This window comes from Odontesthes bonariensis, chromosome 16 (genome assembly GCF_027942865.1).
Source record: "Odontesthes bonariensis isolate fOdoBon6 chromosome 16, fOdoBon6.hap1, whole genome shotgun sequence".
Taxonomy (NCBI): Eukaryota; Metazoa; Chordata; class Actinopteri; order Atheriniformes; family Atherinopsidae; genus Odontesthes; species Odontesthes bonariensis.
In genome coordinates this window covers 22,713,127-22,738,825 of record NC_134521.1, presented here as the reverse complement: position 1 = coordinate 22,738,825, position 25,699 = coordinate 22,713,127, and the positions used below count along the sequence as shown (strand labels likewise).

Here is a 25,699-nt window from a genome sequence, read left to right as displayed (position 1 = left end):
CGCCCAGGCTACTACTGGACATGTGAGTGAGAGCAATGTAGAGAATTAAATGTAGAGACACACAAACAGAAAATATTACCTTTCCTCCACGTCTGGCTTTGGGTGGGTTCCCTGCTCTCACCACCTTGGCAGGGCCACTCGACTCTGTGGGGAAAACAGCTGACGTTACAACTGGCTCCACGTACATGAGACACACATCATGTAAAAGCTTCTGTTAAGTGTTTTAAAACCATGCACTTGGTTTGTTGTTTTACATGTGCTTTATGGAGAAAATTGACTGGTATTAATTGCTTCAAACAAAAATCCAAAAGTTGTGGTGAAGTAAAGAGAAAGAAAAAAAAAATCTAGTCTACTAACTGTTCGTCTAAGTTTCTCTGGAACATGACAAAAGAGCGAGCATTTGGAAAGTAAAAGCTTTTCATGTGCGTGTGTACTATAAACTGGCCGCCAGCACATACATCTGATTTGTTGGATCACCAACTTTCTCAGGTCCACACCTTAAAAAGTCTAAACACTGACAGAAATAATCCCACAAAAGTTTTTGAAAGAGAAAAAAAAAAAAAGACACCGGTTCCTACAAGCAGACCACATAACACAAATCCAACAACCGTGTGAACTAATCCAAATCAAGGCAGAGTGTACAAAACAAGCTCAGATTATACATCTGTTTGACTACATAACCATCCATTCAGTATATAAGGAAACTCATACAGCATCAGAGAATCATGTAGATATTCAGTTATCTGTCTGCTTCAGGTCAATCTGTTGTCCAATTCTAAAAATGGCAACTTTCCTACAGTCAATAAATCTACTAACAGCCAAAGAATCGGGCTCATTTTGCTGTGTGAAGTCAGTGATCTTCCATCTTCTGCTTCAGTATCACCACACTTGTTGATACCAAGAGTGAAAGCTGCTCACAGGGAGCAGTTTACACCAGAGAGTAAATCTCTGTAAGCTCCTTAAGGACGACCCCATAGAGGGATATCACCAGCGATGGGACAAGAGCAGACTGAGAAATCCTTTGCAGACGACACCACAGACGGTGGAGTACCGGCTATTCTGAACACAAAGAGATTCCAGAGGGTCTGAATGATAAAAACAGGAATATCTAGAGCCAAATAAACCAAACGTGGATCTAAAGACAGAAAGTCTTTACTAAGCTAAATATTACATAAATATTTGTTAGACTGACAACCTCTGCTGACAAGAGACTGAACAATCTGTGAGGGTGGCCATGTCAGCAGAACAAAATGCAACAGCAGAGTCCAATTCCATTCATCCCGAAAGAACAGAGGAAGCCAACTGAGGTCAAATTAAATTTAGGTCCCGTCTATACTTTCTGGACAGAATAATCGCCATCTTAAATTATTCAGCTCTGCTAAGTGAAAGTGTGTACGGGCCCTCCATCATTTACAGTAAGCTCTTTGTTGGTTTTTACAAGTCATACAGACCCTCAAGCAAAACACTGACCAACAGAAGCAGTGTTTCCCGCAGCGCATTATAGTTAAGGCGGCCGCCTTAGCAAACTTGCACTGCCGCCTTGCCAACGTTTCCAAAAAAAAAAATATATATATATTTTTTTATACCGAAGTAATAATGCTTTGCCAGGCTCAGACATTAAAAGACAGCATTGATAACTTTAAATTGCGACACCTACTGGTTATTAATGTAAATAGTTAATAATGTAAATAAAAAAAGTGTTACAGCTCTTAAACAGCTTCGTTATTGCTCTAACAGCCCCCGTCCTATTCCAAGTACCCCCCCCCCACACCCTACCCGACGGAACGCTATCCGCGCAAAACCCCTGGTCCCGGCCGATGACTCACCACCTTGACTAAGCAATTTCCTGCGGGAAACACTGAGAAGGTCACGTTTGCAGAGAGCCTGACTGCATTACATGCTGGGGGGGGGGGGTCAAGGAGCAGCAGACAGAAAGGAGGTAAAGCTCAGCAGGGAGCAGGTGTACTAACGGAATGGGAATCTAATCAACTAGAAACAATATTCTGTGTGAAGTGAACTTTAAGCTAGCCCCACACCGCCACTGCCACTCTCACCCAGACAAAAGTGGATGGAGTCATGGATTGGGTCAGTTGATATCTGTATGCTCATGTAATCAGAGTTTAATGGGTCTGATGTTTATTTTCTTATGTTGCAAGGCTAACAAGGGTTTTACATTTATGGTGAGTCTGTCGCAGCTACAGGGCATTACAACAGTTTAGCCTGAGGAAGACTGAAGTCTGTAGTGTTTTACAGTCAGAGCAGATATACTCTGGCTGTTATGGATGAGCCTAAATACTGAAAATGGTGATGCACCACCTACACACACACACACACAACAAACCTTTGGTCATTTACATTACTTCTGAACTTTACACTTAAACCGTTTGCTTAGTTTTGAGCCACAAAGTTGAGAAACGGTGTGAGAGCCATTTAACTTCCTGAAACTACAGTGTTGACCGCTGGGCAGGACAAAGCAGAAGCCATTTATTTGAATGTGCATGTGGACGTAGCGCATAACAAGGAAGCTAAAGAGCTCACTGCTGTCCTTGAAATGTTTGGTCTAACTCAGCATGTGACTGAGCCCACCCACAACAGAGGGCACACTCTAGATGTGCTCATTTCAAGGGGTGTTGTTATTTCAAACGTGAATGTCGTCGATGTTGCTTTATCTGATCATTTCTGTGTTTTCTTAAACCTATCTACTTTACCCAAATCAGCAGCTGGTTCTGCAGTTGTTCGGGGAAGACTCATAAATGACAGAACAGGGACACAGTTTATGGAAATGATTAGGTTTGAGAACACCCTGTGTTCTGATGTTGATGATCTGTTGAACTCTTACACATCAAGTCTCTTAAATGTTTTGGATACCATTGCTCCTGTCAAGGTTAGAATGGTTAAAAGTAGGCAAAGGGCGCCATGGAGGAAAGAAGAGTCGGTCAGGGCACAAAAAAGGGAGTGCCGGAGAGCCGAACGGAAATGGCGCAAGTCAAAGCTCCAGGTTCATTATGAGACTTACAAAGAAAAGCTATGTGTGTTCAACCAGACTTTGCGTAGAACAAGGGAGAGTTATTTTTCTGAAATCATCAAAAACTGCAGTAACAACTCTCGTGTCCTGTTTGCTACAGTAAACAGATTAACAAACCCTCCAGTTTCACTGCCTTTAGAACTCATGTCTACATCCAAGTGTAATGAGTTTGCAACATTCTTTAATGACAAAGTTCAAGGCATTAAAAATGCAATAATTTCCACAACACAAATAACTACTCTGCAGCCAGCTAGACACCTAGAGCTGACACATTTCACACCTGTTACTGACCAAACAGTCGAAGAGACCATCTGCAGTCTGAGTTCATCAACGTGCTGCCTTGATGAGTTGCCCACTAGATTCCTAAAGTCTGTGCTGAGCAGTTTGTTACCACAACTCGCTCATCTAGTCAACATCTCACTCCAGACTGGAACATTTCCAAAGGCCTTAAAAACCGCTGTCATTAAGCCTCTTCTAAAGAAGAGCAATCTTGATGCCACAGTACTGAACAACTACCGGCCCATATCAAACCTGCCATTCTTAGGCAAAGTCCTAGAAAAAGTTGTATACCAACAGCTTAGTGACTTTCTCCTGTGTAACAATGCTTTTGATACTTTCCAATCAGGCTTTAGGCCCCACCACAGCACTGAGACAGCTCTGATCAAGGTGACAAACGATATCCGCCTGAACACAGATGCAAGTAGAGTCACAGTCTTAGTTCTGCTGGACCTGAGTGCTGCCTTTGACACAGTTGACCATGCGACCTTATTACAGAGGTTAGAAGACTGGGTGGGAATCTGGGCTGGTTGTGCTTTAAACTGGTTCAAGTCCTATCTGGAGGACAGGAAATACTTTGTTGAAATTGTTGGGTTCCCCAGGGGTCAATCCTGGGACCCGTATTGTTCAATCTGTACATGCTTCCACTAGGCCAGCTAATACGCAGCTATAATGTGTCCTACCACAACTATGCAGATGACACTCAGATCTACGTGTCACTGACGGCAGGAAAACACGGGCCTGTAGATACATTGTGTCGCTGCATCGAACAGATCAGTGTGTGGATGCAAAACAATTTCCTCCAGCTAAACTCAGACAAAACTGAAATCATTGTCTGTGGCCAACAGAAACAAAGAGAAAGTGTTATCAGTCACCTTGAGACTCTCTCTAAAACCTAATTATCAAGTTAGAAATCTCAGGGTAATATTGGACTCAGACCTGAACTTTAACAGCCACATTAAATCTGTAACATCAGCAGCTTTTTACCATCTAAAAAACATTGCCAGAATCAAAGGAATAGTGTCTAAACCAGACTTAGAAAGACTAATCCATGCGTTTGTCTCCAGCAGGTTAGACTAATGTAACGGCCTGCTCACTGGGCTCTCTAAACAGGCTATAAGACAGCTGCAGTACATCCAGAACGCTGCTGCTCGAGTCCTGACTAGAACCAGGAAATACGACCATATTAGTCCAGTGCTCAGGTCTCTGCACTGGCTTCCTGTCGCTCAGAGAATAGACTTTAAAACAGCTCTGCTTGTGTACAAGTCTCTTCATGGTCAAGCGCCAAAGTACATCTCTGACATGTTAGAGCCATATGAACCAACTCGGGCTCCGAGAACCTCAGGGAGGGGTCTCCTGCTGGTGCCCAGAGTCAGGACTAAACAAGGTGAGGCTGCGTTTCAGTTTTATGCCCCTAAAATCTGGAACAGTCTTCCAGAAGATGTGAGACAGGCCTCCACTCTGACAATGTTTAAATCCAGGCTGAAAACAGTTCTATTTAGCTGTGCATATGACACCTGAAAGTATTTTATCTGCACTCTTTGCTTTTTAATTAATTAATGATTATTTTAATGGGTTTTTAATTTCTTTATTTTATTTTTTATTTCTTTTTAATTATTTTATTGCCTTCTTGTGATTTTATGTAGCTGTGAAGCACTTTGAATTGCCCTGTGTATGAATTGTGCTCTATAAATAAAATTGCCTTGCCTATTTTCCCTATATAAGAGGTGAAAATAAAAAATAAATTAAAAACAAACCACAGAAGCAGTTTGGATCATAGATCCCTTTTTCTGTAGGTCTGCATAAAACGAAGAAAAGAAAAAGAAAATCAGATATTTGCTTTAAGAACACAAACAAAGATTTGCAACCGGATCATAAAGAGTTGGACTGAAATATGGTCGTCTTCAGCTGGACTGACATGAACTCGTGTAATTTCTCTAAAGCTCACCGAGACGATTTCTGGTTTGAATTTGTGCTCAATAGTAAAATTGAATTTAACTGAAATTACACTGAATAAAACCATGTTGTGCTAAATATACACAGAACATTCAACAGGTTTTTTTTATTATTCTTATTTTCAAGAATTTTTGGTCAGAACAAAAACCCCGGTTCACACAGTGGTAACGCAGTTAGAACAACCCCATTCCAAACATTCCTGTCATAAATGCTGGAGCATAATAGCAGCTGCAGCTAAGATGAGGCCGGTTAGCGGTGTCACCCGTTCCCTGGATGCTGGAACTTTGAGCTTCAGCTCAGATGAGACGATGAAGAAGTGGAACAACTCATGAAGAGTCCAGTTGAAAAGTGATGAAAATATTTGATATTTGATCATAAACACAATGTGTTCATGGTTTCACATGCAGTAGGTTTATTTGGCTGATAACGGACAGATGTGAGCGGTTCGTATGATCCGACGTGTGGGCCAGTGCCTCTTTAAAAAAAAAAAAAAAAAAAAAAAAATCAAAACCATTCACGTTTTACTGGGGGATTAATTTGAAAATCATGAACACGTTTTCAGAGATTTCAGAGACTTTAATTTCATCTATACATTTTTGGGTATAAAAGATGGCAGCTAAACGTCTTAACCTGCCAACATCTCACTGATAAATTAAAGCCTCTTATAGGCTGGCACCGTTTCAGTTGGATAACTCAGCAGGCATGATGTTGCTTCAGCAGTCTGCTGCTGATCCTAATCACGTCTGATGACGTCATGTGAACCTGCCAGTTAGCCGAACAATGAAACAAGAGGATTTCTCAAATTACCAAAGTTTGGCCTAGAATCAAGTGAATCACACCTCTAATATTAATGTCTTCCGGGGTTTAAAAATCAGTAGCCGTCTAGATATAGCTGCCTGGGATTTTAAACTGTACCGGCAGAGACGGCAAAGACCACCAGCTCATTTCACCACAAAGTTGTTCTGAGTGATCACTCAGAGCCAGTGATTAAACATTTCCACACCGACTACAATCATCTCTTCCACGACGTCAGCGGCCCTCATCCACAGGCCACCCCCAACCATTTAATGGTTTGATTAATATGAATATGATATGGCTCAGATGCTGTGGGGTGTGTAGTCACAGAAGCTCGACCCAATACAACAACGATTGGAGATTTTGGACTTGCATGTTGATGTTTTCTACCACCATCCTCACAACACGAAATGAGGGAATATCATTCAGAAAAACTGTCCAATCCCACCAGTAGGATTTCACCCACCTGAGGCTGAACTAAAGCCGTGCTGCCAGACAGTGGTAGTCAAGCACCTTACAAACAAACATGTTTTTTTGTTTTGTTTTTTAATTTTATTTGTCACCCATCTCCAGGTATATTATAATTCCTGACTTTCAAAGGAGCAGAAAACTAGAGCAAAGATGGAGGGTACTTACTTAGTACTCACTAAGTTGTGCAACACAATCCACTTCTTAACCCTCTGCTGATGCAGTGTAAACTTCTCCACGTAAGACGAATGGTTTACCTGCAGTTATGTGGCAGAAGTCACTGGTGAAAAAAAAGCCTGAAAAGCTACCAAGATTACACCAAACTTATTTACTAATTAAATTTATTAATTTACTGAAACAAAACACTTTTTCACTTAATGAGACAATGTACCATTCCCAACAACAAAATATCAGCACATTAAAGCACAAATTAGCATTAGAACATCGTGGCTGGCCAGCTTGTTAATTGTCTGCTCATCAGTAGTTCAACTGTCCACCTACAAAGTCATCTACTAGCTTGTACAACCAAATATCTCTATGACAGTTTTAGATTTGTGGCTCTATCTGCAGCTTTCCATCTGTACCTTAGACTACCACTACTTCCACATTAAAGGAGAACTGCGGTATTTTCAACATTAAGCCTCATGTATGGTCTGCAATGTTTTAGAACCCCCCTCACCGCTTTTTTGATGTTTACTGCTGTCTCCGGTATTTGCCTAAGTTTGATTCTTCTCAACCTGCTTCAGAATGGCAAGCATGGTGCATGTCCAAAAAGGTCCGTAAAAGCACCATAAACGTCCCTTTTCAAAATCATCAACTCACTGGAGTGGTTACTGGTGTGCACTGGTAATCCATATCAAATTTCGTTGCGAAAAGTTGCTTCTGTCGTGTTTTATTTGGCAGCTCGTTCCTGCTTGCACTATTTTCTTAGCGGTGGCGGAGTAATATCAACGAACATCCAGTACAAAATGTCAAATAAAACACGACAGAAGCAACTTTTTGCAACGAAATTTGATATGGATTACCAGCGCACACCAGTAACCACTCCACTAAATAAGGCTTAATGTTGAAAATACCGCAGTTATCCTATAAACAACACTCTTGTTCTCCTCTCAGCAGTCTGAGGCACAAACGTTGGCCGGGGCAACAACTTTGTGCTAAATTAAGTAAAGGAATCAGCATGAATTCCACAAGTATTTAACCCTTATTATCTGATTAGTTTGTGAACAACAATAGCTGTCCCACTCACTGCTGCTTACAGTGCATAGCTTAGGTGGCACATACACTTTGACCATTAGCTCTCTTATAAGGTGGTGAATTATACAACCTTTCCTGATATCAATGCTGACGTCCTCTGATGCGTTTCCAAATCTTCATCACAGGAAGTGGGCCAGCTGATGAAACAGCTTTATTTCTGCCTCGTCACCATGACCCAGCACTCTGACAGCCTCCATACTTCGAGATTGTTTACAGATGTTAATTTGACATGCTCTCCCCAGTTTTGCAATTCATCCCAACTATGTTCATGAATTCATTAACCTCTCAGAATGGGAAAGTTATTCTTTACTGATCACTGTCGCATGATTAGCTCATCCTAATTATCAGGATGTGTGCTACAGAGATGCTAGTTGGTGTGTTTGCAGTTGGTCAGACAGACAGTCCTTTCCATCACCAAATACCCACAAAAATAAATACATCAGAACAATCCTTTACTTAATCAAAAGCTTATCCAATGCCAGGATAATTATTGTGGTAAACCTTTAAAGGGGAAATGTGAAAAAATATGTACCATATTTCTTGTTCTTAAAAGCATATTTGGGGGTTTTACCAAGTGAAAAACTAAGGGGAAAACACAATCTTCTCTCTTTGTTTGGGGCACAGAAGTTCTGTAAATGTGTCACCAAGTGAGCTGCTCAGATTTGAAGGGGAAAAGAGCATCATAACTCCAGAGTAACGTGGACCAGCCTCCTCATCTTTATCTACTTTCAACCACAAGTTCAAACCATGCCGCTTATACTGTACTTCAGAGGTTGGCTGTTCACTTTATTATCAACAGCAAATTCTTTTCAGTTTTTTCTTTTAAATTCACTTACCCAAATTATATTTGTTTGATTTTAAAAACCGGACAAGGAAATCCAACTACTTATTGACATTCTTTCATTAGGATTTGCAATCTGTCATTAAAACACACTGCCCACAAACATTAGAAACACAAACCTTGTTTATGCCTATTTATATGGGCTAAAAATTACCCATATAAATAACACATTAAGATCTCTCAGTGTGCCATCGTAAGACGTACATCACATCAAATGCTGGATGAACAAACAGATGAAAAGTCCAGAATTCACAAACAGAAACTGCATTTAAAGCAGTTGTCTGACATCACAAATCTTTAGACATTTTACAGTATACAACATTGCCATTTGCAGCTATGTGGTTAACATTTTTGGCAAAAAAATAAATAAATAAATGGTTCATGAAATTAAATTAGCTACAAATGCTTTGTAAAGACTTCAGACTTCAAGCAACAACACAGACCACCAGCAGCATCGAACTGAACAGAACTGGTTCCTGAAACTGTATCTGAGCCGTGATTTAATTTCATAGTCCACCGGTCACCACGTCAAGTGGACAATGGGCTGTTGTTCAATGATCAACAGCAGGTTTGAGGAGCTCAGCCGCATTCTCCTGATCAGCTGAGCTGCACACCACCAACCGACCACCTTTAGGCATATATGCATCACTCAAGTTCAGTACTTATCAGATAAGATCAGATGATGGGTTAAGGTCAGACCAAAGCTTCCTAGAGCACAGGATAACTGCCAAGCTATAAGCCGCTGCTCCTGAGGCAGTCATATGGTCTACAGCACATTCAGATAGTAGCTCTCCAGAAATCTTCTTTGTGCATGCAAATACCTCCCAGAATTTCTTTTTTAAGCAATGCTTAAAGCAACGATATGTGGCCATAAAAACATCTAGGCTACTAAAACCAGTTTATTGTTCTTCAATATCCAATTTGTCAACATTTCAGATGCTTCACAACATTTCAAAAATACTATTTTGTGTTGGACTTTCTTTGAAAAAAAAGTTTACTTGTTCAAAGTAGCTGCAAGACTGATAACACCACGAGAACTGTCTGACTCAACAGTTGAGAGTGAGAACTGAGCGTTAAGTGTCATGTGCCCAAATGTACAAGAGCTCTGATAACTGTTATATTCTGTTCAACTCAAGGACACCGATGGTGTGTGGGCGTTACGGAGACACATGTCCAAGTAACAGAAGCATATGAACAAAAAATAAATAAAAACAGAGAAGATTAACAAAAAGAAAAGCAACAGTTTCATCTCAGAGAAATCTGATCATTTATCTCTAAGCTGTGTGAAAATCTGCATATACATTTAACTTGACAACAATGGGTATTTATTCATCAAGTTAGGCCTATGTGTGGCTGTGTATTCCGTTTGCTTCACTGAACTATTAATGATGTCCAGCTAAAAGTTTAATGACAGGCTTATAATGGAGGGGTAAAGTGGTTAAATGAAGACTTGTTAAAGGCGGTCAAATTATGACCCATTTTAATTAGTTGACAATTTCTTGAGGTCTTCATTATGCGTTTGTGACATGCTTTGGTCAAAATTGCACCACCACCCATGTCAACCTTTTTTGTTCAGTGCAGTGACTCATCTCTTCCATAGTGTGTGTGTCTTTTCTGAGCTTGTGGTACAGCTTTGTGCCAACATAAATTTGGACACAAATTACAATCTATAAATGTCAAAGCATGAAGAGCATACAGTACCTAGCTTAAGAGATCACACTATCACACTCCAATCTGATTGACTGTATAAAAATTGTTGACTGATAATTTTTATCAGTGACTGCATAAGGATGCATGGCAGCTGAATTACAGAACATACATTTCCAAATAACTTTGCTAATGACCAAATAATTGCATTGCCAAATTATATCTCAAATTTCTCTTGTCCACAATTCAGTCATGGACAGTTGGCATTTAACCCTTTTTCAGGTACAATCTCCTCCAGGGTCACATGTTCAACGTGGCAGGACGATAAGACAAGTGCAACAAGAAGTGGTTGGCCCAGGTTTCTGCTAACTGTTGCAGGAACATTGCTTTCAGAAACAATGTCGATCCACTGGGCTCTTTTTTTTCTTTTTTTTTTTTCTTCACATCTCTTACCAAACTGACCGTTTAGGAGATGCATTTGTTTGCATTCTTGCAACACGATAAAAACTGATTTCAACAATGTAATCAGTTATGGTTCAGATGTCTGATCAATAGATACTTAATATGTAAATTATGTATACAGTATATTTTTTTTAAGGATTAAATGGCTATTCCCTCTTAAATCAACAGCCTAACGAATCCACTGCATTTGGGAGCGTCTGTGCTCCATTATTGCAAAACTTCAAAACATTTTTCTTATTAATGCTTAATATAAGCTGTAGATATGACAGACCAATTTCCAAATAGTTTCACAATTCATTCAAATCAAAAAGCAGCTGCAGTGATTTCAGAGCTACCATAACCACATTCTGTTCTTCTGATGCTCACTCTCAGATGTCATCTTTCTTTCCTTCCATCTTTTATTTTGCATCCCATAAAAACTGTCCCATTTTTTCTCAGAAACTCTACACACACACACACACACACACACACACACACACACACACACACACACCTCATGTAGAGTCTAAAGAAATTCCCACGTGTGCATCAGCAAGCGCTGGCAACAAAACCTGCTCTGAATCCCACGGGGTATCGCTGGTGACACCTAAAAATAAACTCTGTGCCATGTCGGCTCTGCAGTAATAAGCCCAGCTATAGTGTTGGGAAATCGGCCCAGTCCTCACCAGATGTTGGGACTTTTGGTATCTGAATGTGTTTTTTACCCCGACACTCACATGTTTTGTATCATAATTATGAGGTCGTATTTTTGGTGACAGATTTACTTCTTTTTGGCAAGTGTAAGATTGTGGCTTTCCCCGTTACTGTGGCAAGTGATGTGGGGGAAAAGCTCCACTCATAACAAACCACATGCATTTCAAATTACTTTTAAACCTCTCTGAACAAAACATACAGCCCAGCCTTGTTTAAATGTTTCATCTGAAACAAATCCCTTTAAGGAACTGAAGAGACACAAATGTGGGACTTTAAAAATTGCTCATTAAAGACAGCGCCTCGCTCAGGAGACGTCATATTCAACTTTGCCATTAACTTGTAATACTCGAGTCAAACTCTCCAAAAATGTTTAATCAGTGTGAAGCACACACACTTCAGTTTTATCTGCTTGCAACCTGATTGTCTTACAGGCGGAGCAGAGCAGAGCGACAACCGCACAGGGAAGTCAGCCTGCAAGAACCAAATATGGAGGAAACAACAGTGTACAGTATGACCACATGTCTCACAGACACTGCATCACACCATCAGTGTGGTGACATCACCTCCAGCAGAGTGAAAAGCTCAGAGAGCCAGTAGGCATCTCCCTGGGTAACCACTGCCACATTAACAACCTGCTCACACACACAAACAAGTTGAGGTCAAGTAACAGAGAGAGACCTGGAATCTAAACTGACCTCAAACGTTATCCGACACCATAGGCCCGGTGCTGAACTCTAACTGGTTAGCTCTACATCCAAATCTATTCTCCAAGGCTTTCTGCAGGTTGACTGCAACAGAGTTTGAGCCACTTATTTGCTTTCCCGAGAAAGAAAATGACTGAACATTCTAATAGTGGCAGCTAAACATCTGAACTGCAGTCTGGATCAAGATTTAACCTTTTAAAAGAATGAACCAGTTCCAGTGTTTAGAGGGTGCCTCAAATATCAGAGCAAACATCTTTATGGTTCCAATGTTCTATATTTAAAGAATAGATCATGTGCACATTTTTATCTGCCTCAAGATTCAATAACGATTCACCCGTTTAGGGCCGATACCGATAATTATGGAAATGGGAGGCCGATAACCGATATGTACAACCGATAAATAGAAACATTATTCACGATAAATTAAAAATAGCATGCCCTGACACAAACTTTCATATCCATTAAGTCTTTTTAATTGTAAAAATGAAAAGTGCAGGGAGCTGCCAGCAGCATTTGTAAAATAAAGCCAAACATAACTTAGAATAAAACGGGAAATAAAATAATATAAATACATAATTATCAATAAAAAAATAAATCACTCCCTGCTATGAGAATACTTGAATATATGCTATTTTTTTATTAAGAAGTAATAGAAAATGAACTGACTGAGAACTAAAAATCAAGTGTAGGGAGCTGCTTATAGCATTTCTAAACAGTAAAATAAACATAAACATCCCTGTACAACTTTACAGTGAACCATCTGAGTCGCGTCGCATACGGCTTCATGAAGTTGTTCACCTAACACCATGGTTGTTAGCGCAAACCTGCTAGCTACTTGGTGGTGGTGTGACAGCCTGTCTGGCTACCCGCAACAAGATGTTACTCCAGATGTTTGAAACGCATCGACTGGCCAAAACTTAATTCTAGTGCTGCTCCGATCGATCGGCTGCCGATCATGATCGGCCGATAATGCCCAAAAATAACCTGATCGGCGATCTGAAAAATATGCCGATCAAAAAACCGATCACATGACGTAAATTACTAGCGACCACTTTCTAATGTGGTACGTGACGTGTGTACAGAACCGAACAGGCAAAACCTCTACAGTGCATCTCGACAACATGACCTCTCCTGTCTGGAATTTCTTCAAAGTCTGTCAGAAAGATGTGAAACTTACTGCAGTCACGCCATCTGCGCTTCAGAGAGGCACGATCGCGCTAGCTACACTTGAAAATCGAGTGCCCGTTTACATCGCATCGTACGGTAAAGCGTGTGAGCGGATTTATGGTGCATTCAAGTGCACCCCGTAAACTCAGAAATCTATATCGAAGTTGATCTTTCATTTGTTGGAATACATACACCTGTCATTACTTGGTTGTTTTTTTTACTACATTCTTTTTAATGATTAAAACAAAATGATAGAACAAAATTATTGAAGCATATTCAGAATCAAACTCATTTCTGCATAGTCAGATTTGAAAACTTCATTTAGAACCAAATCAAAATGTTCTCTGCCGACTCCACCAGATTCTTGTTCTACATGTCCCCAGCTACCTCTGTGGTGATTTTCAAGTCATTTCACTGCATCAATGTTTAATAATCTGATGTTGAAATCATACCCAATGAATGATGTATATGGCCATCTTAAAATATTAATAGAAAAATCAAAACTAATTGTTTTCTGCAAATTCTACCAGATTCATGTTCTACATGTCCCCAGCTACCTCTGGCGGTTTAATTTCTATAAATGGGGCACTCTCTGCTAGATGAAAGGCATGGAAATGTCCGATTCCTTCCGTGAACGGCAATCGGGCAGATCATGATTTTGGTGATCGGTCCAAAAAAATGCTGATCGAAGCATCACTACTTAATTCTATTAAAGTTAAGTAAGAGGGACATTACGACCAATCACCGTTGGTTCTAACGTGATGGGTAACCAGTTGTTACGGAACAAGATAGGCTCTCACACCGGCAGGCTACCAAGTAGCTAGCAGGCTTGCGTTAACAAATGGTTAGTCTCAGGAACAAATACAAACACCTTTTATTTGGTCTTCATTGACCATGGCTTTCAGTCCACCTTTCGTGTAGAACTACAGACACGTTCACGTTTCCATGTGAGGATTTAAAAATTACTGTACACTATGCTGAGACTGCTTTATGGACAACCGTTTCAGTGAGGAGTATTCGCTGTCATTCTGGTTATCCTTACGTGAGCTAAAGGTTTGCGTCGTAACACAGATCAAATGGACCATTTTCACTAGTTGTATACACTAATAAAGACGTTGTGGTGCCATGCTTTTGCAACGTCGGTGTGTTTGTGACTTATTGCAGGGGATAAGGCTTCGTATATGCTTACCTTGAAGGGAGTTTGTTCTCTCTGCTTCAAGTAATACTACCACCACCGCAGCCGCCTTGAAACCGCTCACAGCGTTCAGTAGCCACCCCGCCCCCAACTTGCGCCACGGCCACCTTGAAACCGTTCGCAGCCTTGCGTGTTGATTGGTTGTATTCCGTGTGCCAAACAAATCAGATGCTGTGACGGGCGGGGGCAATGCTCATGAACTCAAAGTGGCGAGAGCAGAAGACGGCTGCAAAATTGGTTGTGAAAATTATATAAACTTATCGGTGGAAATTTATGGAAAGTATGGCCGATGCCGATATCCCCAAAATGCTAAATATCGGCCCGATATATCAGTGGGGCCGATAATCGGTCGGGCCTTACACCCGTTAACATTTTGATCCATCTGAAACAGAGGTTGCGCTAGACTTTTTACGTTGTCCGTCATTTTGATTGACAGGGTCGTAAAAAAATCTCGTCATAATCTATTTTTACCCATCGCTCTAACCGCCGACTTCAAGCTGTCGGCTAGCCCCGACATGAGCTGCTCCGCGACTGTGGCAGGAGGCGGCGGCAACCGCACCTCAATAGCTGGACGGCTACTTGCCAGATGAGCCCTTAAATTAGTCGTGTTTCCTTGTTTTACTTTAACCATTTTGCCGTAGTTTTTACAGATTGCCTCATTTGAATTGGCTGGTTCCCCCTTTTCATTTGGCTGAAAGCTGAAATGCTCCCAAAGTGGCGAAGTAACATTTAGTTTTGATACCTTCTCAACGTGTGTTGTGGTGAGATCAGGTCACGTGCGATCATGAAGCGCGGTGGGCTTCTTCATATCGCAATATTTCATTTTTGCGGTTACCGCGACAGCCCTAAGCTGAACAGAGAATCCACACCGCGCCATCACACATCAAGCAGATGTATAGCAGACAAAAAGACTGACTGTGGCCCCAGCAGCTACATATGAACAATGAAATTAAACGACTGCACCTAAAATGTGAACAGTTCACCTACTGTGGTCTCACACTTTCCTCCTGGTCCGCATGGACTTGAATTGCGTGCCCGCTTGTGCGTAATCAAATGTCTCAAGTGAAATTGCTGCTGAGGTTATTGTCATGAGGTTTTGGAAATCGTGACGTCATCAACACCGCTTGCGCTAGCTGACGCGGCAACCATGCTAGAGGCTTGAGGAAGAGAAGGACAGAATGGAATCAATCGGGTGACTCCAGGCCCCTAAAACTATGCATTGGAATAGAGGTGTAAAATAATGGAGGAGGAAAGAGATGATGTATCGTCCCCGTCTCTTTTACCGTTTTTTTGACCAATCCATGTCGAAGACGTCTTATTATGACCAAGGAAAACCATGTCAATTTGTTTAAAAAAAAAATTAAAAAAATGGCACATCCCCTTTAATTTGACTGTAGAGTGCAGGTAGGGCTGTTTCTGCAGGGAATCGGCTACTCGCACCGCAGCTTAAACAACTTCAACAGCTGGTTCTCTACAACCAAATAGGTCTGGAGGTTCCTGCAAAAAAATTTACTCTCCAGTAAATTAATATAATCCAAAATGAGCAGGCTACAGCGACACAACGAGTGCTACTTTTTTGTTCCACAGAGGCCATCAATTGTTGAGTGTACACTACAATTTTGTACATGCTTAAAGTTCTTGCTTATGTTAAATGCTATCAAATTAACCTTCTGCCAACTGCACTGAACGTCAGAGTGTTGCTGTCCTCACTTTTCTTTTACAACATACAAAGTGGAGAGTACAAACAGGAATGGAGTGAAACTGAATCCAAACCATGGCTTCAATCAACAGGAGTGCTGACAGAAGCTTTTATAAAAAAATGAAAAAAATTGCTTCATTACACGTACAGCCACACGTATCATGTCAAACTATGAACAGAAATGTTTCCCCGTTATAACTTAAATTGTTTTTGTCTTGCGTTAATTAAAAAACTAGTTTTCCTCACAAACATAAAACCAGTCCATAAAACCAAACCAAAACGTAAAACCAAGTCCCATCTAAGTCATGACATATGGCCACAGAAGCTTTGTGAAGTGAACACATCGCACACACAAACAGTCCCCACCCGAACGTCCACCGAGGGATGTTCCATTATCACCAAGTGCAGACACAACACTGAGGCAGATAAAAGTAACTCGAGCTGGGCGTCTGAGGACATAGACTCCTAAGAAACAGCTGACATTGTGTGTGTGATGAGTGTGTTTCTCAAGCATGGGGGGAGAGGAGCGATAGAGTAAGAACGCTACAATAAACACTGTCTGCTTTCTGTTTTGATATATCCAGAACGCTTTTCAATCATTGTTTACCGTTTAAGCTCCTCATTACCTCATCTTGCCCGTGCTTTCCATAGGGTGCCAAAACTATGTGAACATGAACCCTTCTACAAAAATCCAATTAACAGTTGGTTGGGGGGTAGTACTATAAACACTTTACTCTTGTGCGCTACAGCCCTGACACTTTCCGGAGGAGCTTCATGTGAGAACTAAAATATCCACAACTGACACGTTTGCACAGTTTGCCCAGCCAGCTCTTTAGCTCATCAGTGGATCAGATAAATAAGGGGGCTGTCAAAGAAAACAGATTGTGGCACTTATTACTGCTACTTCACACCATCTTCTCCCAAAGAGGATTTTGGTCATTTCGCTGTAGAATTCAACACAAACACAGTCATTAAATCTAATCGAATATAAATTATCCTGTAAGTGAAACAATGCAATTCCCCCAGCATACTTTCTGCATTATTTCCTACCCCATGTGTACTCTTTGGAGCCCCTCCATGGTGTTTCATGTTTAGAAAACTCCATTCTGATCATCTCCAACCATCCACTGATCAGTGGACAAAGTTTGCATCTGATTCTTCAAACATTCACAAACACAGACTGTCACCCATCTTTGTATTTCCGCTGTTGGTGCGACACTGTGGCTACAATGAACACATTTATGTAGCAGCTTACGCTTCACTATTCTTCCACTGGAACAAATGACGGTCACCACATCAGGCAGGACAGAGGCGCTTAAAGAGGTAAACCACAGAAATCCTCTCAAGCATAAAAATATGTCAGTCCTTCATTAACATCTAACAACGCCGATGCCGAACTAACCCACCTGGATACAGACAATGAGCAGCATTACAGCTCATTTTGCCAAAATCAGCTGGTTTCAAATTGCACAAAAATATTAAGAGAGAAACGTGTTCAATTTCAGCCAGACAAATGTTTTCTTCTGCCGTTGTAAAGTCCAAGTTAATGTGATGCTCTGTTGTTTGCTCTAAAAACAGGAGTTGCACTATAAATGTCAAACATGGTTTACACAGATAAAAATGTGTTTTAACATAGATATGAACAAAGACAAATGCGTGGCAATTAACAGCTGTGGGAAAGCAACATTCTTAAAAAGAAATGTTTCAATCATAAAAATAAAAAAATAAAAAATAAAAAAAAAAAAATCATAATTTCCACAAACCAACCAATCAGCTGAGCTCAGCTCGACACATTTCACAACCATAAATAAGCTGCAGCACTCAGAATTTAACACAGACATTTAACAGCTTTTCTAACTCACTATGAATGTAGCCCATTAAGTTAAAAAAAAATTATTAATTAGCTTTTGTCTGCAGCTCAGCTTGACGTTCTCGTTTGTATTTCCAAGTTTAAAGACAAAAAAAATGTTGCACTAAATTTGAAACTAGCTGAAATCGTGTAAACACTGAGTGGAGTTTGTGTAATACTCTCCCCCTGCTGCAGGTTTCAGAGTGGGCTACATCATCTTAAGTAATTTAGGGTTTCTCCCCAAACTAAAAAAAAAAAACAAATTCATTTATCATTACCATCATCATCTTTGTGACTGAAGGGTCAAACCTCAGCTTCAAGACAGGAGCACACATAAGGCTGTATTCTTCACGGAGGACAAAAAGAAATGAGACTGAACAGGGACGACGACTTTAACACTGGACGATGGGTGCTTTACGCTTTGCTAACTTTAGTGTCCTCTCATTCCTCATAGTGCCTGGTAATTAATCTCCCCAAGCCATCATGGAGGATCATCAAATCCCTGAAATGCACCATGAATTGTTGTTGTTCCTCTGTGGGAGGAACAACAACACTGGTAAGGACACCGAGAGACACATCAGCTTAATGAAAAACACCCGGCGTCTCGAAATTTGTTTTTTTTTCTCCAGTATCTGCAGCAACACACAGCCCCTCATATTTTTTGGACGAGGGTCTATTTTCAGCCTAAATGCTGCTTTTCTGTCAGCCAGCAGCAGCAGGTGTCACAGCAGGACAGGAAACTCACGGGCTTTGCAAAGTGGCTGCATTTTGCCTGCAGTTACAGCTAATTCTGTGTACTGGACAGAGATCAATTGTAAAATGTTTCACTCAGTAAGATCCTGTTTGCAACTAATTGCCTTTTGCTACCACCAAAACTGCTGTGAGAGTCAGCTGACAAACTGTTCTTACCCAAGTGCCCGAGTTTGCAATACTCAGGAAAACACACAAAAAAAACATTCATTGACAAAGCTGCAGCTAATAAAACTCAAACAGTCTAAAGCTTAAACCCAAGGAAATAGCCCATCAATATTCCATGAATGAGGTCAAATTTACCCCCACTTAATCAGACTGACTGGAAATCAGCTTGTAGACGTTCCATCTAGCAGAATGCAAAACAAAAAAGAAAGAGGCCCTATCAGCTTGCAGCTATGTGCAAACAAGTCCCACACTGTTTCCCATACATTTTAACAGGCAGCTAAATCCAGTGTGGTCACATCTTATAGCCTTAAACTGCTACACATGACTCAGATGTTTCCTCAGAATATCAACAACCAGAAGCGTGTTGCTTAACCATCATGTGGTCTAATTATGTCTGGACTGAATGTTGTGGGATCTTTAAGTTTTAGACTTTAATGTCTCAAATGGTTTCCAACAATAAATCAAGGCCTCCCTGAACTCTGGACACCCGGAGCATCTTCCCGTATACTCCAGAGGTGACATTCAGGCATCAGACCGTTCAATGTTCTTGAGTCACATGACGATCAGTCTTTGACATAGAAAGTGGTGTGTGGTGATAATTCGGTTTAAACAATGATGCTGTTTTTATGTCTGGATAAACTACAGGTTTTATATATCACGCTGTCACTTTTTATAGATATGTGAGCCTATGTGCTTTCATTTTCATTTTTTTTTTCTTATTGTGGCAAGCCCGAGCATTTACACAGGTTTCAGCTTTCTCTTTTAAAATGACATTTAAAGTAAAAGTTCGGCTTTCTAAAATTGTGGCACTTCTGACCTACTTTTTTTTTTTGCTTGTTCAAATTCAGTCTTCTTGCACAAATAAAGTCAAAGTAAGAAACTACAAACCTGTTTTAAAGAATTTTCACCCACTCCGCTTGCACTCTTATCTAAAGCCCTATTCGGACGGGACTACTTTAATGGGGGATCCTGGGGTAAAGTAATAATAACGGGGAAATCTAGTCCCATCCGAACGCGCCATGTTAGTAAAGATAGCGGAGTATGTCGGTAAACTTTGCCGAGAATTCTACCTCCTGTGAAACGGTCCGGAGTATCTACCATAGGTAATACTAATCCCGTGCGAATGCGACCTTCGGTAATAAGTACGGAATATATCGTCACATCCTTTTAAAGAGAGAAACAATTAGGTGTGTCTGTTTGCAAACATGGAGGTTCTGGATGAAGCGCTGCTTGCAAGCACGCATGGTCGGCGCCATGTCTGTTTACAGATGGGGTTTACGGAAGTGAAATGAAGACGTGCAGCATCCAGGATGTGACGGTTGTGCGTAACCAACAACTCCTCCCATGTTAGATGAATATTACAGGGATTTCTTGTCCCGTCCAAATTGGTCATTTCTTCTCCCTGGCGTCGTCTGGTTAACCAACATTACCATACGTCCCCCCATTGAACTAGTCCCGTCCGAATAGGGCTGATGACAGGACTGTTATTCAGTCACACGATGTATTACAGACTATTGTACCATTGCTCTACCATAATTAGATTTAGCCTCTCATATGAATAATAATTTCAATCAAAAGCAAACTTTGATAAAGATTTTAGGGGAAGCACTTTTTTAAAGTCCCAATCAGAGACAGTCTTTAGAACTTTCAAGGGGAACTGCGGTATTTTCAACATTAAGCCTCTTTTCTGAGTCGTCTGCAATGTTTTAGAACCCCCCTCACCGCTTTTTTGATGTTTACTGCTGTCTCCGGTATTTGCCTAATTTTGATTCTTCTCAACCTGCTTCAGAATGGCAAGTCATGCGCATGTCTAGAAAGGTCCGTAAAAGCACAATATAATTTCAAAATAATCAATTCACCGGAGTGGTTACTGGTGTGCACTGGTAATCCATATTAAATTTTGTGGCGAAAAGTTGCTTCTGTCGTGTTTTATTTGACATTTTGTACTGGATGTTCGCTGATATTACTCCGCCACCGCTAAGAAAATAGTGCGAGCATGAACGAGCTGCCAAATAAAACACGACAGAAGCAACTTTCAAAATTGAAAGACCCTAAACCTCAAAATAAAGTGTTCCAGTTTACTGGTTTCCAGAACAAATAACTCCTGTAAAACACAAATGGACACTGCTGCACAGTCTTTGCACACTGGTCTCACAGCCTGCTGTACATTGCTCCTCGTGATCTCAGTGATGCCTTTCCCACCTTTGACCACAGCAGCTTGTTAAAAAAAACTTGGAACATACGATCTGAATCAAGGGTACTGCTTTGGACCCATTTAAGTTTAATTGATGCGATAGACTCCAGTTTGTTGCCTCCACAGGTCCCAGTGCTGGTTATGGTATCCAACATGGCTTTGCACTGGAACAAGTTCAGTTTTCGCTACAAAAATCAAACCATATAGCCGCTGATGACGACATTAGTCTGGTTCCAGGGTTCCAGTTCTACTGCGAGGAACCTTGAAGTAATTTTGAACAGGCTTGGTCTTTTAACTCTCTTTAAACAGGTCTATGGAGTGCCTTTCCTTAATCAGCATAACATCACTTAAATCATCTTGTCCCAAAACAGCGCTGCATTGCCATCTTTGCTGGGTGTACAAGTATTCTCAAGATCATTCAGTCGATGAAAAACACTATGGCCACAAAGTTTAGACAAAGTTTAGAAAACAAATTAAAATGCTTCTCATTACATACAAAAATGACCAAGCTTTGACCCTTCTCACCATTCTCTATCACACCAAAAGAACGCTTGGCTGAATTTTCAAGACTAAAATGGGAGGCAGCGCATTTAATTTTCAGGCTCCCCGCTTGGGTGTGGGTCACAGACTCCTTCTGTGCTTTTAAAACTAAGTTTAAAACTTACCTCTGTGGGAGAGCCTATATCTAATCCACCGATATGCCACTGAGCTTTTTTGAAAAGACCCTTTTGTTTGTTTGTTTTTTTTGTATACTTTTAACCTCTTACTTTTACTTTTAATACCTGCTATTATTGCCAAATTATCGTTTTTACGAGTGGTCTCAATATTTTTCTTGTTGTTTTTCTTCTTAAACTCTTTTATGTTTAAGTTTTGCTTCAGACATCGCAGCAGGGAGGAGAGAAAGGAGGCCTCCTATTGGTCAACTCTACATCCGCTCTACACTATGCGTATTTCCGGTTTGCTAACCGGCTGAAGCTAACCGTGATGATTCTTTCCCTCTCTGCCAGCTCCGGTAGTAGCAATATTTCTTCTATTTCTAGATCGATCAGCTGCATCTCAATCAAAGTGCGCATTCGTCCAGTCGCCATTGTTGTTGAATGACGTCCGTAACCGTAACACCAACAATCCTAGCTTGTTCATGATTGTCCCTCAATCACAAACAAAAATAACTGCGTCGTGTCTGCGACAAGCTCACTGCGACACACTGCTGCGAAGTATACACGAGCCTTTACCTTTCCAACTTATGGTTAGATTCTCAAGCCCTGACTAATACATCCAGATAACGTGGTTAGGGATCTAATCCCCCTGCAGGTATATGCCCAAGTAGACTCTCATGGACCTGGGCGCTGCGCACATTCTCCACAGTTCAAGTGAAAACAGTGAGGTATGTGTAAATATCAATGCAGCCAAATTCCCAACAAAGGGCTAAACACGTTGGGAATTGTGACTGAAAATTAGTCCATTAAGACCATGTGTCAACCTACAGTCATTTAAGGCATTTCCACATTATCGCTGTGCTCTAAAGAAATCTTGATTTAAGAAATGGGCCACTCAAGCCAAAACCACAGCTTGAATTTGTCAAGCTATGTACACGAAAACATGGTGACTTCGGCTTTGTATAAACTGCAAACATCCACAACAAAGGTTTGGGACTACTTTTCTAACGAAAGACAAACAAAAAAAAAAAAAAAACGGATTAGTGAGAAAAATAAAGAAATACTCATAATGGGGCAATACTGCCTGGCTAACTCACCACTGACTTCCTACTCAGGTTTAAGACTACTGTAACAGCTTTTGAAGCACATTCGTGTGGGTCATGGGTACAGGCCATACCCTGAAGTTTACAATAGTTACACATTATTTAACACTGCAAACAAACCAGCTGGCACACAAATGGACAACCCAGAAAGCTGACGGGTCACAGCTGTAACAAAGATGACCTGACTGCAAGACAGCCAGAATCCAAGAAAAATAACTAATCAATGTTGTATTGACACACCATAGGGACCTGTCCCAAGTAAATCCCCCAAATATTCCGCAAATAAGACTTTGATTTCAACAAGCAGTCCAGGCTGACTATTGTATAATCCTGACAAAATAAAACATCATGGTAATTTGTGTGAGATCATGCTCAAGTAATGATGACTCTGCTCTCTAGCTTCCATGCTAACGGTGGTTAGCAAGGTGCGCAAGCAGGTATGAGCCACGGTTACTCTGACAACGCACACACGACATGCCATCCACCTTACAAACCACTAAACAGCAAGGCTGTCTCACACTGGACATCCTGAACTGACATAGTGCTTCTGTTCCAGCCCAGTCAGTCAGAGAACTAGCCAGCTAGCTAGCAGAAGTCATGCCTTTTTCTCGGGGAACACGTGGAGTGAACACGTGACGTCTCATAACAAACCTGTTATTTTTTAGCGATTAAACGAGCATTTGTTACATTTGGGGCGATGTTACAGTGCGGGGAGCTTTCACTAAAAGAGACTGAGATGTTAGCATGTTTTGGACACCGTAAATGAAACAAGAACATGACCACGTTAACGCTAACATCTGAATGGGAAGGGCTTGGCGACGGACTAGGCCGAAGGGGGAGTCTGTGAGCTATTGTTAGCTAAGCTAAGCTGCTACACAACCGACCATGCGTACCACTTCTCTGATAACTGATGCAATGCGAGACCAGGGCGGATATTTCCTTAACGTCTGACGTGGCTATATCACCCACGTTACTCACATGTCCAAAATACAAACACGCAGAGAAGTAAAAACCGCTTTCAATATTTGAAAAGGCAGAGAAGGGTGTCTGCTAGCAACTGTCCTGACTGTGTGGTTTCTAGACATGAGACACAAGAGGGAGAACATGAAGGTTGATCATAAAGACACACAGCCGTCTGCAAAGAGAATGCACGATGACACTGCTGAAATTAAGACGCTAATAATATCCCCTGATAAGGCCGAATAAATGCTTGCACTAGCATAAAAACTTCATGCATGCGGTTTGTAAAGAGTGGTGACACGCAGAGCAACTCCACAACAACCGCCCGACATCACTAATGTTGTCTGAGAGCTCCATCATAAATGTACACCTATAAAATAACATTAAAGGACAAACACAGCGTGAATGCTAAGCTAAAAGTAAAGACTTTAACTTTAAACCTTGACATAATAAGCTCTGACCAAACATTGGGACGTTTTGGAGCATTTTAACTTCTTTTTTTTTTTTTTTTTTTTTTTAAAGGGTGTGACCATTTGTGCGGTCAGCAACCCATGAACCCCAAGAATAGCCTTCACATGAGGAGGAGGAGGGGGCTTTAACTCCAAATATAACCAACCGGCGAGGAGCAACAAGAGGACAACCAGAGGGGGCTCTTGCTTTAAGTGGCTTTTTTTTTTTGGTTAAATAAATGATATGAGACCGTATAAAGGCAACATGTTCGTCCCGTCTCACCAAAGCTAGACGGACAGACACCTCTACAACATGACAGTCAGTAGTTGGACATGTAGTGGGGATACAGACCGGTGTGTGCTTGTCCATTCACGCTGACCACGGTCACCGCATTCATTTTCCTAGTCCACGGGTTCACCTTGGGCGGGGGAGCTTCGGTAAACTCCTTCCTGCCTGAGACGCCCTCCTCGTTTTGCTTGTCTTCGCTGTCACAGCCGTCTTTGCTCTGCTCTGTCCCCTGTGTGGAGCTTTGCTCCTCGGTGCCGGTGGTCCCTCCCTGTTTGGGGTTACTGTCGCTGACACCCGTCTGCCGCTTGGCCCCGTCGCCCCGGCCGTCCTCTTCCTCCTCCCTCGGCTCGCCGCGGATCACATTACCGTGCTCCTCCGCTTTGGCAAGCGGGTTGCTGGGCAGGAGAGCCTCCACCTGAGTGGCCATTTCCCACCACCGTCTTTCTTACCCCCTCAGGATTACCAGTCCTCCCCCCAAGCTGACTTCGCTTTCAGTTACAGGGGAAATGTGGAGTTGTTCCGCGGGTACTGCCGCTCCTCTGTCGCCCCGAGACCTAAGCAGCTTCAGCCTACGACGCGGAGCAGTCAGCGCAGGGTTTAAACATGTAAAAAATAAAGAAAGGTGTCCGAGGGCCTCTTAGGATTACAACCTTATCCCCACCACTAGCAGCAATATGGATGATCCCCACCACGCGATGAGGGGGTGCGCGCACGTACGTTGTGGAGGGGGAGTAGCCACGTAAACGCAGGGAGCGCGCTTTAGGGTCAGGGCGAGATGGTGCTTTCAAGTAGCACTCGTCATAAAATATTGTCTTAATCTCAAATTTCGTCGTTTTTCTTTCTTTCTTTTTTTTTTTAAAGGATTGAAGCCACAGAGAGAAACAAAGAACAAAATACGCATTTTGCATGACTGTAAAGATATATATTTTTTAATCATTCACTGTGTAGCCATGGACTTTTGTCCATGTAACTGCTCTTAATATACAAAGAGCAGAAAACCATCTACTAAATGACGACATGTAAATGGCCAATGATAAGTAACATATTTAACTAAGCTATTGCACATAAAAAAAACATAAAGACACACATAGCTTAC

The 25,699-nt window shown here is 41.4% G+C and overlaps 1 protein-coding gene across 3 annotated transcripts in view; it reads right to left on the bottom strand.

Annotated features, from left to right (window-relative positions):
- The window catches only part of larp1 (La ribonucleoprotein 1, translational regulator), a 62,907-nt gene extending 37,604 nt beyond the window's left edge, over window positions 1-25,303 (bottom strand). For all 3 annotated transcript variants that reach the window (XM_075486620.1, XM_075486621.1, XM_075486622.1), the window contains exons 1-2: window positions 24,667-25,303; window positions 80-144 (exon numbers count right to left, since the gene is read on the bottom strand). In XM_075486620.1, coding sequence (XP_075342735.1) covers window positions 80-144; window positions 24,667-25,030 — 429 coding nt within the window. In that variant the 5' untranslated portion in view covers window positions 25,031-25,303. The remainder of the gene's footprint in view (window positions 1-79; window positions 145-24,666) is intronic.
- Between the last annotated feature and the right edge of the window lie 396 nt (window positions 25,304-25,699).